Below are 14,469 nucleotides of genomic sequence, written 5' to 3'. Positions count from 1 at the left end.
GGGCTGTCCCGTTTTGCTGGTTGAGGATGGGGGGGGGGGGTTGAGGGGCAAGTTGTGAGGGCAACAAACACTGCCAGCGCCCCCCTCCACCCTGCTCCGCCCCATCCCATCCCATTCCCTGCCTTCATGCCCGGCCCTCTCCCAGTATCAAACGCCTGTTCTCTAAAACCCGTGTGTGTGCACTTTATCCCGCTCTACGTCACACTGTAACTAAGTGGCTGATTGCGTCATCCACTTGTCATTCATTAGACACAAAACATACTGTTTAGCCACATTCCATGCAAGCCTCCTCTATTTTTTTTTTTTTTTTTGCTCTTGAGCACCCTCTCTCTCTCTCTCTCTCTCTCTCTCTCTCTCTCTCTCTCTCTCTTCCTGTCTCTCTCTCTGCCTCTGCCCCACTCTCTCTCTTTTGGCGTAGACTTTTGCATATATCACAGGCTGGCAGGCTAAGAGCTTGGGACTTCCCCACGCCACACTCCAAGCCTTTGATCCTTTGCTTTGGAGGTAACATCAAAAGGAGAGGCATAGAAAGGCAGCTACTACTGTGAAGTTCAATGTTCAACTTGATGGCTTGGCTGAGGGCTTTTTTTCCTCTCTCCTCCCCACCCCCCCACCTCCCTCACCTCCCTCCCTCCCTCCTCCCGCTGCTCCCTCGATCCCTTCGCTGCATCCCTCAGCTGACAAAAACACACAGTTTGTAGCCAAGGGTTTTTTTTTTTTGGTTTTTTTTTTTTTTGGTGTGTGTGTGCCTCTGACCTCACCTCTATAGAACCTATCTGGCATAAAACAAGACCTCCTCCCCGTAAAACCTCAGATATACAGATGGTGTACACAAAGATTCAGTCGTTCCTTTTTGACGGTGTGGTAAAAGGTGCAGTTCCAGTGCCCGGCCCTTCCCTTTTCTCTCTGTGTGGGTAACCTGCAGCATCCTATTTTGCAGCTGCTCGCATCAATGCCAATCCAGGCCCGTTGCCGCAGCGGTGGTGGATAGGTAAACTGGAGGAGAAGGGCATTACGCCGTATTTTCTGCACGCCATCCTTATACGGATCCATCCTTGCGCTCAACGTCACATCTTCTGTGAGAAAAAAGGAGTGTGTCAGGAAACACTCAGAGAAGGGAGAAAGACCTTCTGTCTGCTTTTTTTTTTCCCAGCTGCTTTGGTTGCTGTGTTGACACAGGGCACGTACAGCTCGCAATCATTCGCTCACAGGAAAACAAACGATTTTCATAATGAAAGCCGCAACGTGGGTTTCTTATGCAAGCTCCCTAAATTAAGGAAGTATCAGGTGAAGCTATGCATTCCAGGTCAAAGCCAGGTTTTTCTGTGGTGTAGTCAACTGTATTTAAATGACACAGACTTGATAAGGCGATCCAGAAAGATGAGGTGCTCCACTAAATGCTTTTTCGTTTTTTTATGAGCTTCCCTGTCTGACTGTGCCAATTAGCAAAGGCGTGTGGCCCGCTTTTTCTTCTCCTCTTTTTCTCTTTTTTTTTTTTTTCCTCCTGCTCCAACTCTCTTTCTAGATAGATGCTCTTTCTATCATGTTCACACACACACACACACACACACACACACACACACACACACACACACACACCGTTGTACACACACCAAGCACACGTTTCACGTTTGGTGTATCATTAGCTTAGTGTGCGGGGAGGCGTGCGAGCCCGGGCTCTCTCCTGCCTTATCTCCATGTCAATCACAGCGTGTGTGTGAACATCAGTTGTAATGATCTCCATCCAGCCTGTCGGTGCGTGTTAGCGCCTGGCTTCCCTCGCCCCCGGAGCAAGCCGTTCCCTAGCTAATAGATGCAAAATTAAGCTGATCAATAGATGGCCTCAGCTCATTATTGACATGTTATTGCGGTGTGGGATTTTTGTCCGGGGGTTTTATACAGAGCTAGCTAGATGCAAGGCAGGAGGAGCAAACAAAAAAAAAAAAAAAAAAAAAAAAAAGTTAGCGAAATGGCTCAAGCCACTTTATTTCAACCCTGCAATGATATTACATTAAGATAATTTATTCCCATGAATGTCATATTTTAGATGCTAAAGCCATTTTCTATTTATATTGCCTGTACTATCAGAGGAGTAATCACCTGCTCGGTGCTAGGAAATGAGATGGAGACTTTGTAAAACGCCATATTAAAGATTCATCAATAATTGGCATGTGTGCTGCTGTTTGTGTTGCAAGAGGGGTGGAGGTTTGAGGGAGGGAGGGGGGGTTGATCACCATGTGATTGAGCTAAGTGGTAATTAACCATGAGAGAGGTGTGTGTGTGTGTGTGTGTGTGTGTGTGTGTGTGTGTGTGTGTGTGTGTGTGTGTGTGTGTGTGTGTGTGTGTGTGTGTGTGTGTGTGTGTGTGTTTCTTTCTTTTTGAGCCCGTTCTCGCAGCTGCACGCATACATGCGTGAAGACGCATGTGCTGCTGTGTGTGTCGGGGAAGGTGGGGAGGGTAAGGTGCAGGGTGCGTCACTGACAGGAAAGATTTGGAGGTGAGTGCTGGGGCAATGATGTCAGGTTAAGGAGGGACAGGAGTGGTTGGGTATGGGGGCGGGGAGCAGCCACTCTGGCCCGAGCCACAAAGCTGCTTTCCCTGACCCTCCTCAGGTCTTATTGTCATGGAAGCATCTCCCATTTTAATGAGCTCCAATAACCAAGCCCTTATTACTTATTTATTCATTAAGCTACCATGGCAAAGCGGCAGTACCCCACTGTGTGTGTGTGTGTGTGTGTGTTTGTGTGTGTGTGTGCATGTAATTACTTGTGTGGGAATTTTTTTTCCCCCTTCCTCCATGCACGATATCATAGTAAATACAGTGTTAAGTAACACCAATAATAAGGTAGGTTAAAGCTAATTGAACCTAAACTAGATAGCTCAAAGCTGCTGTATTAGCCTTGTTGGTTGGGTTACAAATCTATAACCTGAGACCATATTTGAGATTTGAGCTGAAACCCTTAAAATTCTGGGCTTTAGGTATGCTGAGGGAGTAGGTCTCATGAATATGGAGGCTGAACTGCTTCAAGGTGTATGTGCAAGTGTGAAAGAGACACAAAACAGACTGAATGTTTGTTGGTTTCGTATGATGCTTCTGTGAAGATTAATTGCCTGTTGGTATGTGTGTGTGATGCCTTCGACATAATGCTTTCTGATTGATGAATATGCGTAGGTGGAACTGTGTGATAGCGTGTAGTGTTTTCAGAATATACGAAGTCTTTGTGAAGCCTGAGAGTGTACACATTCTCTCCCTCTGAGGCATGTTTCATAGCTTCCTTATATCCAGTCTACCGTTTAACTAATTCATAGTGAACTCTTGCAGAACAAAACCAGACACCCAACATCAAGGGCAGCGTTCAGCTCTCCTCCAGCACAATACCAAATACAGCATTCTCCAGCAGAACGTGGGCGCTGCAATCAGCTTACTTTTCTCCCTCAGCAGAGCTCAGCTGCTGTTCACCTTTTTAACTCTACCCTCCACGCCCCTAACCCTGCTTCCTGCAAGCAAAGGTAAGCATGTTGTGAGCGTACGAGTTGCCCAACCTCCTCACCTCCCAGGTCCTGGCCTGGCCTTGCGTAAGGGGCTCAGACACACCTGGGCCTGCAGACGTGCCTGTTCACCTGCACGTTGCCTCTAAGTAGGTCAGTGTGTACGAAACTCCAACCAGGGAAGTCCAGAGATCTGATCTTTGCCCTGTCAATCCAGCAGCCTGCTTCTGCTGAGCGGTGGGTTCCTCCACTGATTACCGCCAATAATGATGCCGATTTAAATGTACAGGATATCAGAATGCACACAAATCACAGTGAGTGTGAGCACCCAGACTAAGGTAACAGTTTAACCACATGTTTACATGAGTTCCAGTCATTTCACAACATGATGTTGTTTCATACTAAAAACTGATGCATGAGTGGATGTGTGGGAGCCTACAAACTAACACTGAAAAACAAACAAACAGGAAAATAGAGTGTCTAGAAACACTGCATTCGCTGTTTTTAACCTTGAAGAGGTTTCACCCCTCATCCAGGATGCATATTAAATCTCTAGACCTGATGAGTGGCAAAACATCCTCATGACAAAACCAGTCAGTCCAGCTGGCTCTGACTGAGCACATCTAGATATCCTGTTACCTGGATGACTGAAAACATTTATAGGAAGGAAAGTAGATGGACTTGTTTATCATGTTGATGATTTAATAGAGCATTGTAATACAAGGATGTAGTTGTGGCTTTACCTCTAGCATGAATGCTTTAGCTTCATCTTTGCTGCTTTTATTTTTTAAAATAAGTCAGCACTTTGCATCCAGATATATATTTTTTAGCCTGTGTGGCATGAACACAAAATCAAAACGTGACGTAAGTACACTAGCGGAGTATTGACGAGTAATCCCACTCCGTTGATTAATTAAGTTAACTGTAATTACAGCCCTATTAGGAGTAAGTAAGACACATTGATTAAGCTGCATATATTACAATTGCAACAATCCTAGCTTCTGGCTGTATAACATGTAACCCACTCAATTTGGGATTGTGGAAGCCAACAAAAGAAGCCAAAAGCCCAAGTTACATTTGTGTCTGAGTAAAGGAAAAGAAAGGGAGAAAGAAAGGAAGAGTCAGTCGGATAGAAGAGCAGCGAAGTGCCGCTCTGTGAAGCAGGAGAAACACCTGAAAGCAGAGGCATTCTGCAGCAGGGCCTGATGCTAAAGGTGCCAGAGCGCCTGTTCATTAGCGGGGCTGATGGAAGACTAGCCAGCTCCTGCTGGCCTTCACCCTCCCTGCCACTATTTATAGAGCAGCCAAGAGATACTCCTAATGACACAGGGAGAGGGACAGTCAGTGGGAAAGGGGAGGGGGTGCAAAAGTCAGAAATCGAATGCTGTTTACTTTCTGAGGCTCGCTGAGAAGTTGGTTGGTGTGTTTTGGACTGCAATCATGCCTTCCACTTCCTTTTGTGTGCATCCAGGTGTAATCTCTGCTATAGTTTGTCATCATCCAATCAATTTAATTATAGGTGGTGAACTGTGTTTTTGCTAAACTTATGACTAGCGTACAATTTAGTCCCTCTGTGATTGTCGTAGAAACATTTGCGTCGGCTGTAGTGTTACGCAACACTTTGAAACTTTCCGGTCAATCAGCTGGTGTTTGAACAGCACATTTGTCCACACCTGCTAAGCAAACAGTGTCAGAGCGAAGCCATGCTCGTGAACCAGTGTTTAAGAGAGCGACACTAACTTCCACAACAGGCCAGATAAAAGTCAAGTGTTCATGGAAGTGAGTCTAAAAACTGAGCATTTCTCCCTTTTTCTTTTTTCTTTTTTCAAATCAATTCACTTTCTGCAATATTTTTGAACAATAGCAGTTTCACGAGCCTGTTTCTACAGCCTCATTTGAAGGGGTGAGTCTGGTGGAGAGGATGGAGAGGTCACGTGCGCTTTCCCCATGTGGGGAAAAAAGGCTCATATGAGAGTGCCGGGTTGAGTTTTTCTGTAAGGAAGAGAGAGAGACGGGGAGTTTTAGGGTGGAGGTGGAGATTGTTGGCAAACGGGGCAGGGGTAGGAGGTGAGGAGGAGGGAAGGTTTTGGATCAGGTTGGCTGCCCCAGTACAGTCAGGGCCAGTGGAACCCCCAAGGTGTTCTGGCTTTAGAGTAAATATGGGCCCAGTGGACCCCTTCCTGCCCCAGGGCACACAAACCCCAGGCCTTCCCACATTCCACTTTTATTTTCCTGGTTGCAAAATGCCTCTGGCTATCAGAGCAGGTGGGGTGTTTTTTTTTTTTTTTTTTTTTTTTTTTTTTAATATTTACTCATAAAATGTGCATTAGTAGAACCAAAGCAACCCGGGAAGGATCCTCTTGTGTTGGCTAACTTTCTCCCAGTTTTGTCGAGAAATTCTTGCGCTACTTCCATTCGCTTTCCAGCAAGCCGGTTCGTTCGTTTGCTTGTTTGTGAGTGCAGTGTATCGTGTGGCTGAGTGAGCTGGTGATGGGGTTTTTTTTTTTTGGTTGTTTTTTTTTTTTTAACCGAGAGGATTTCAAAGGGCCTGTGTTGCATTAAGCTTCTCCCTCCCTCAATTACAGAAAATTACTGTCCCCTCCTCAACAAATTACATGTTTGTATAACCACGTGTTTGCTTCTTCTCTTGCACCTGTGAGTGAGGACAAAGACTGCTGGCAATATCCGCAACAGATCAAGACAATATGCTCCGCTTTCGTTTTTAAAGGGATAAAATTGTAGTCAAACTGGATGTACTAATCTTTTAAGCTCGGTGCAGTTTACTTGCAGAGCTTTGAATGGGCTCCTCTTACTAGCCTTGATCATTTCAGACTTAAATAAAGCTCTTTATAGTAGCAGTCTGATTGGTTTAATCTGCAAGCTGTCAATCCCATCTCTGAGTGCTCTCCCAGAGGAGCAGCGGGGCCTGTCGACCAGAGGATGTTCAAATGTGGGTGAGCATTGTCGTTCAGGTGTGCGTATGTAAGTGCATGTACAGTATGTTGGGGAGTGGGGAGTGGGTGGGGGTGGGGTCACTGAACGTACATGTGTTATCCGTACACACCGACCGTGATGTGCAAGTAAAGCTGTGTCATGTCTGTGATATGAGCAGGCCACAGATGGGCTGAAGATCTGCTGGACTCTCTAGATCAACACCCAAGCATCCATATGCTGACTCTGAACCCAAGCTGCTATCTGTCTGTCTGTCTGTGTCCGTCTCTCCTCCTCACTCGCACCGCTCACATGCCTGGAACGCTCGACGGATTCCCAGCGGTCCTCATCATCTGTCCCACGGTCCCCTGCTGGAAAGTGGACCAGTGTTTGGGAGCCATATTGGCACATAAGGAGCTCTGTTTGTTTGATTGGTCTGAAGCCCTCTGCTCTTAATCCAAAACAAAACGAACAAGCCGCGCGGTGGCTGCTGCTCCAGCCGCCAGGCCGCATGTGATAAACACATTAGATTGGGGGGGGGGCTTGATGGAAAAAGAGCAGGTTGTTGACCAGAAACAGGCAGAACAATCGTGCACTTTGCGTGTCGTTCACACTAAAAAATTTACGAGTAAGACTTACCCCTTCTTTTTTTTTTTTTTTTTTTTTTTTTTTTTTTTTTTGTCAATGGCACATATTGACGTTTGGTTAATGTTTGATAGGATGTGGAGAAAAAAAAAAAAAAGATTATTTTTGGGAGGATCAGAGGTCTAGCGCTGGTACCAGGAAGGAGTGTTTCAGGCCAAATTGCTTCTGTTGGCAGCTTGTTGAATTAGTAATAACAGTGTGCGGACGTGTGAGGATGATGTGTGAGCGCTCAGGATGCCCCTCCATTTGTCTTCAACCTGCTCTCCCCTCCGCCACGGGCTGTGACACGGGGACCAGGGCCCCAGCTTGTTTTCACTGCGATGACAGTCGGTGTGGATCTGGGTTAACACTCTGTAGCTCATAACATGCCAAGTCCTGGTGCAGCAGGAGTCACTCACGTATGGCTGAGCAGTCCAGCAAAGTCGCTACACACTTAAAAATAGTAGAGTGACAAAACAAGTGGGAGATGAATTGATCAACAGAGAATCAATCGTCGAAGAGTATAAGTGACTTTGGGCACTTTTTATTTCCTGACTAATGTTATAGAAAAATAATGGACAAAATAATCAATAGTGGAAATGATTATTTGTCATAGGCATGGTCAACAACCCCCCCCCAACTCCCTTCTTATGCTTGGGAAAGCAGTAGTGCACAGGAAAAGCGGGACAGTGAGAGTGAGTTCATCCCTCTGTAAGGATTTAGAGGACTCCCTTGTCTTTCACTTCATCAGAGACAATTGAGTCATTCAGCTCCCATTGTGGGTCTGGCCAGGCGAGGAGGGGCACAGGGTAGGGGAAGGGAACAGAGTGGGGGGGGGGGGAGAGAGAGAAGGAGAAGCCGTCTGCTGCACAACTCTGGAGCTGGAGCACAACCACTGGGTGGCTCTTACAGGGTGGGGGTCTGTCAAGGGGGGCTGGTTAGTGTGTGTGTGTGTGTGTGTGTGTGTGTGTGTGTGTGTGTGGGGGGGGGGGGGGACGGGACAGAGGAGAAGAGAGAGTTATCCTGGAACTCCGGAGCAATTTGTCACATTGGAATGGCTCTTGAGTTACCCGGGGGGCCCCCTCATAGCAGGAGAGTTTTCAGGTCGCAGAGTGGGGAACTGGGAGGGGCTTGGAGCAGCAGAGAGGGGTCACAGGTCATGGGCCTAGTCAAGCCCAGGCGGTGCGTCCGTTAGCAGGGCAGACGGGCGGGTGGAGGGAGAGAGAGAGAGAGAGAGAGCGAGAGAGGAAGGAGGCCAAGAAGGGGGTGGTCGGAAAGCCCGGTGCTTGCCAGGGCTCCGTTTTCCTTGGCATGCTTGTAAAACCTGCAGGAGAGATTAGTGTGTGAGAACATTTGCAATAGCTGGGGCTGAAGAGGAGCCACTTGTCAGGGCATGCGCTCCGGCACCCTCCCTCTCTCTGTAGTCTTTCAAAGTCTCTCTACCCCATTGCCACACTCAGGGGTGTCACCTTCACGCTCCTTACCCATCTCCTCAGAATGTCCTCTCGACCCTTCTGCCAGCTGCAGCTGTGTTTGAATATTTGCATGTGTGAGCATGTGCGCACACGCAACGGCAGGACTTTCCCATGGACAAGATTTCCCCCCCCCCACCCCACTTTTTTTTTTTCTTTCTCTGCAGCACTACCCTGTCTTCTAGCCCTTCTGGCACCAATGGACACTGTCTTGAATTACCTCATAGATGACAGCAGCCCCGTCACTCTCTTCCTCCTTTTTTCCTGTTACAACACCACCACCATCCCCTCCTTTTCCCTCCTCCTCTCTCCCCTTCATGGCAATTAATACCCAGTGTGGGGGGTCCATAAAAACCCACAAGACCTCAACTCTGGAGTTTTTACAACCTTTCCTTTTTCCACTCGCAGGACATACAAACAAGCATAAACAAACCCAGTTTTTTAGCAGTAAAAGCCATTTTGGGGTCATAAATGAGTGGTAGTGGTGGAGAAAGACCAGGCAGCAAACTGTTTTTTTTTTTTTCTTAGCAGGGGCTGCAACCGAGGACATGGAGTCAATAACTCCCTCCAGCGTCTACCACTGGCAGGCACCCCACAGTGAACTCTTCGCTAATTACCACTGATATAGACACAGTCTCGGGAAGGGTCGCGACACACTCACTCTCTGACCAGCTCTGACACACATACACACACACTCTCTCTCTCTCAGACATGCATACAAACTAGCGGTCACCCTTGCTGAATGGCAACACAAATTGAATTAATGTACCTGCCTCTCCGTACGGGAGCCAAACTGCAACAAGAGAGACATAGCTCTGCTCCCTCTGCACTTCATAGACTATGTTAGAGGACTGGGAGGACTGGGCGATGGTTGCACCGAGTGGTTCTAATTTATAACAGCAAAACGTTTTGTCACCAAGACACCGAGTTAATAGGATTCAGACAGAAATGCTGTTTAAAAGATTACTTGATATTCTTGACATTTTATGCCCAGATGGCATCATATGCCCAGATCCAAGTCTTAAGTATATTTACTCCATTCCCATTTTTAATGACACTGCATTTGCCTTCTGTGGCACTAAGGTTACACAAGCTTCCTTTGTATTAATTAGCCAGCACCAGTAATTGTTCCCGTCTCTGTTCTTGTTCTTTTCTGTTTGAAATGCTTGACACAATCTTGCTTTTAATGCCAGAATTAGGATTTTTTTTAGGATTCATTTGAGTGCGTGAAATGTAATACACATTGTCAATAAAGGCTTTATTTTTTATGCATCTTTTTTAGAGTTACTTTGTTATTGCCTTAGCAAATTTCATTGTATAGGAATCCAGGAAGACACTGAGGCAAGTGTTTTTTTATTAAAGGTCTTTGGTTTTACACGGTTCACAGCTGATATCGAGTTCCGCACCAGTTTCTCCTTTTTAGAGTTTTCAGACCCTTCACCTCTTTGCGCCGGAGCCCTTCCAAAAGGCCTCAGAGCTGAAACAGCTAAACAGCTGCTGTGACCTCTCTCCCTCAAACTAGGTGGCCGTGACATTGATAAGCAAGAGCTTGGACCACATGCTGTAGCAAAGTCAACACCACCAGCAGTCAGTAGCGGAAATCTGCAGGGAATTTGCTGTATGGCTACTTGAATTTGTGCAAAGTATTTATTTATTATTATTATTTTTTTGATGGCGGCAGCTTTGGATCGCTAGTTGCTGTCAGGTTTTTATTGTGATTGAATACGAGACGACGAGGATAAGAGCCCCTCCTGCTCATTTTCGGACGAGGCACAAAGTAGACCGTTTTAGGTAGAACAGTCAACACAGCACATGTCATCAAATTAAAAGGACTCCACCCAGTTTATAACACAGACAGATGTTTCTCATGACCCTTGTTTCTGCTTATCTGGTTTTCTGTGCTTATGTGTGTGAGCGATAGAGAGAGAGAGAGAGAGAGGGGGTGGGTGGGAGGGAGAAAAAGAGAGAGACTTCTGATAGAGGCCAAGTCAATCATTTATGGGGGCAGTCAGGAGGTTTAGCCTCAGAGGAGTGTGGAGAGACGCCACACTTTAACCTCTTTATGGGTTCCAGTAAAACTCTGACAACAGTCACATTTATGACATTAGGTCATCTTAAAGCCATAAGCTGTGTACAATACTCCCCCTAACCCCTGCCCTCCCCCAGCTCTAAATTAGTGGCCTAATGAAATCTAAAGCCACTCCTCGGCTACTTTCGAATTCCTCCTCTCTGTGAAGGAGGCTGGTCACTAACGCTTAAGTTTAGTGCTGTATATTTCTGGGGGGAAAAAAAAAAAAAAAGTCATTTGGTTTACACAACCACTGTGTGCACTCCTGCTGGATACATGCTCGAGACCATCTTCACCCCATCCACCATCCGCCTTTAAGATCTTTATTTGCTTTTCCATGTTTTTGAGTTTCCACACCCATACACCCGTCAAGAAATGTCGTCTCCCTTTTTTTCTTTCTTTTTTTTTTTTGTCTTATTTTTGATTTGTTCTTTTGGTTTTTGCTTTCTGCATTGTTAACATGTTTTGTTTCTTTCTTTCCATTCTGTTTCCTTTCTGCCATTCAGTACCTACAGATGAAATGGCCCCTGCTAGATGTTCAACCAGGAGGTCTTCAAAGTAGACAAGCACTTAAAGATGCCAGGTCCCCGTCACCGGCACACATCGTTGTAAGTAACACTCCGCTCGGTACTTTTCCTCTTTCACCAGCTCTTCTTCCCTTATTCATGACAGAAAGACAAACAAACCCTGCTTTCCCTCCTCTCTCATCCATCCTGAAAACATCTTCAGTGTTAAAGCCCTTCCCCCTTTTCCCAATGAATGGATGCTTTAACTGGAAAAATGCATATTTGTTTGCATTTACCCGTAAATCACAGTCACTAAGGAGCCCAGTCAGTTTTATGTAAACTTCTTCTTCTATACGTGCAGATTTTGACAATGAAAGTTTTGTGGGTTGCAGAGAGTAGTGCTTTTGTCTCGTTAGTGAGTGATCACGAAGGCGGATGGCGCTGGGGGCTGCCACTGTGGCAGGTGCAGCAGTTGTTCTTCGGACAGCCACGCCGCCTGTAATCCCAGAGAAAATGATAACTCCCAGCTCGGCTTTGTACCAAGCTGGACGATAATGAAAAACTGGTCTCATGTTGACAACTTTTTTTTCATGAGAATGAGCTTACGCTGGGCTGCTAACATGCTGTCTTTGAAGAAAGTGTGGGCGCTCCTTCAACATTGATTACCCTATCCATGGAGTTGGAGGAGTACTCTGGCAGGAGAGTTGGCTGGACCGCCATAGGGGCATATGCAGCACATACACATAACAGAGCATCCACCCCAGGCATGTCAATATCTAAGAGGCTAGCAGCTCTAGAATGAACAGTTGGATGTGAACTTAGCAGTTAGCCAAAGGCATAAAGTTTTCAGGAGGTCAGCGAAAAGGTTGAACATAGGGAGGTGTACGTATGTGGTCACGGGGTTAGCGAGCCAGGAAAATCAATGAGAGTGGGGACTGAGCAGAATTAATGAGGTGACCATGAATGCCCTCGGCCATTATTGGCACAGTTGTTTCACTTTTTTGTTTTGGAGTGGTGCATCTTCTACATATTGTTATGAACACGAAAAATTTGAAAAGCGCATAACGATTTTAGATGGAGAGGCCTTCCAAGTTTGTGTGCTCTTGAATGCAGCATCTCCTGTGGGAAAAGTTCAGCGCTGGAGCTAATAACACACAGATGACCCTTTTTTTTTTTCTTTTTTTTTCTTTTATGTACTCTGTGCATCAACACAGTCAGGCGTCGTCATGGCTCTGGAGCTCACACGGAAGCCAGTGATAATTTTTATCGCACAAATTACACTGTCAAGAAACGGTGTCCCTCTGAGTCACATTTGACATTTGATCAGTTCAGTTAGTTTTACTGTCTGTAATAAAAACCCATCTCAAACAGTTACTCAGAAGTTGGTGAGCCGAGGCCTCCTTGGTATTTTGCCAATTTAAGTTAAGCACATCTTAAAATAGCAGGAGTCGACAAGGTTGTATATTTGAAACAGAAACCTTGTCAAAAGTTGCGTTTAAGACAAAGAGCTCGAGATGACAGTGTTGTTCTGAACAAAACAAGCCCAGCTAAGGCCCTCCTTATCTCCCCCTGTGATGCTGCTGTTATTTTTATACCAAAGAGTTCAGGGGCCTCTTCTTACTCTGTTATTTTAGGAGACGCTGAAAAAGTCCCAGCTCCTATGAAGTCATTAAACTGGTTGTAGGAAGCAAAAGCTGCAGGTAAATACTTGAGGTTTTATCCTGCTATGAGTCATATGGCTGTAAATACTCACCACCTCACATCCACCTAAACTCCTGCTGCTGTACGATTCAGGAAGTTTTAGAACAAAAGTAAAGTGTATTGGTTGCAGCCACAAGTTTTTAGAATGTGTTAGTGACGTTATGACGCATTTTATATACATTTCTGTTGTTATATATACGTTTTATTTTATTGCTTAACGATGACTTGGGTTCTAAAATGATCCATAATTATAACAATATATTTTTAGATGTTTTTTTTTTGTTGTTGTTTTTTTTGAAACCCTAAATTTAAGGATCTGTTTTTCACAATGTCCACAGACATTTGTAATACAAACAGGCAAGTGTGCAACACTTAACAGGCTTGGAACAAACAGACAACACCAGCTACTCATCACAAAAACAGAAACTGGCTGTGGGGCGAAAACAGACTTGAAACAACAAAAGATGGACAACCAGTCAAATGGAAAAAAATAAGCTCGCACATCGTTGAAGTTAGATACCGATTCACAACAATAAAACGCTGTGATTGAACCCAATGAGTTGCATGAAAAGATGATAGGAAGATTGGTGATGAATGATAGATTTGAGACATGTAAAAATTAACATGTTGGTGAAAAAGTAGAGGTTGAGCAAAATTGTAAAACGTCAATCAATTGTTGGCAATTGTTTTTGGTTCAACTTTGTAAAAAATCCTGAGCGACTGTGTCGTGAACATCGTGTTAATTACTAGCAACTTTTCCTGGGATATGAGAACATTTCCAGATCATAGTTTGGGATATCATGTCAGATGAAGCCGAAGCTTGGATTAAAGTAAAAATAAATTGTGAACAGTGGTTTAACAGTAACAGAAATTTGCCAGTGCTTCTGAGGTTTTGGTATAGTATGCATATTACATTCAGTGAGGTCAAGTCAAAAACACAGTTTTTTCTTATCCATTATTGGATTTTCTGTGCAATTTTGGGCACAGGCAGGCCGAGGAACGACAATTGAACGTGATTGGGATTTGAGGTTTCTGACCGCAGATGATGAGGCGATTTTAGCAAAACCTCAGACGCTAATGAAGTGAAGAGACTATTTCGAATTCCAAAGATGTCTTGGCAAGGTCAAGAAAAACGGTTGGAGTTGATGATAAATATCAACTTAAATGAACCGTCTGCTTTCTCTCTTTTTTTTTTTTTTTCTTTTTTTCTTTTTAAGGGGCTTTAGCTCTGAGCAGAAAGGCGAAAGCAGCACGGAGCGGCGGCAGCGCCGTTAAATGCATATCGTAATTAGTTCTGACACTGATCAATAAGAGAGAATAAATTGTAATATTTGTGGTCATATTGCCCGGCCCTAGTGTGATCTGTTTGATAGAGTACACAGGCTGATAAGATCAGAGGCATTGCAGCATCACTGCATAGGCACACAACTCGCTGTTGGCACAAGTGATGAAATTGAATGTGAAATGCAGCTTGTATTGTTGGCGCCCCTTCCATCCTGCTCCAGCATCCACCTCTGACTGAGAAGGAAGTGTGATTGAATGTTTCGCTGGTTTGCATCATACTGGCTGTCGTACATATAGAAAAGACAGATTACTGTGGACAGCATCGTGAATGCCAATGATAACCCCACACGGACTCCTGCTGGTGTCACTCAATCAGTCAAGCTTTTTTTTTTTT

At 45.1% G+C, this 14,469-nt stretch overlaps 1 protein-coding gene across 25 annotated transcripts in view; it reads left to right on the top strand.

The window, feature by feature from the left end:
- The window catches only part of tcf7l2 (transcription factor 7 like 2), a 91,716-nt gene that overhangs the window by 20,543 nt on the left and 56,704 nt on the right, over positions 1 to 14,469 (top strand). For 21 of the 25 annotated variants that reach the window (XM_056366798.1, XM_056366800.1, XM_056366794.1 and 18 more), the window contains exon 4: positions 11,091 to 11,192. The exons of the other annotated variants lie outside the window; for them this stretch is intronic. In XM_056366798.1, coding sequence (XP_056222773.1) covers positions 11,091 to 11,192 — 102 coding nt within the window. The remainder of the gene's footprint in view (positions 1 to 11,090; positions 11,193 to 14,469) is intronic. 25 annotated transcript variants of the gene reach the window in all.

This window comes from Seriola aureovittata, chromosome 21 (assembly GCF_021018895.1).
Source record: "Seriola aureovittata isolate HTS-2021-v1 ecotype China chromosome 21, ASM2101889v1, whole genome shotgun sequence".
Taxonomy (NCBI): domain Eukaryota; kingdom Metazoa; phylum Chordata; class Actinopteri; order Carangiformes; family Carangidae; genus Seriola; species Seriola aureovittata.
The sequence above is the reverse complement of the archived record's forward strand: the minus strand, read 5'-3'. Positions and strand labels throughout refer to the sequence as shown.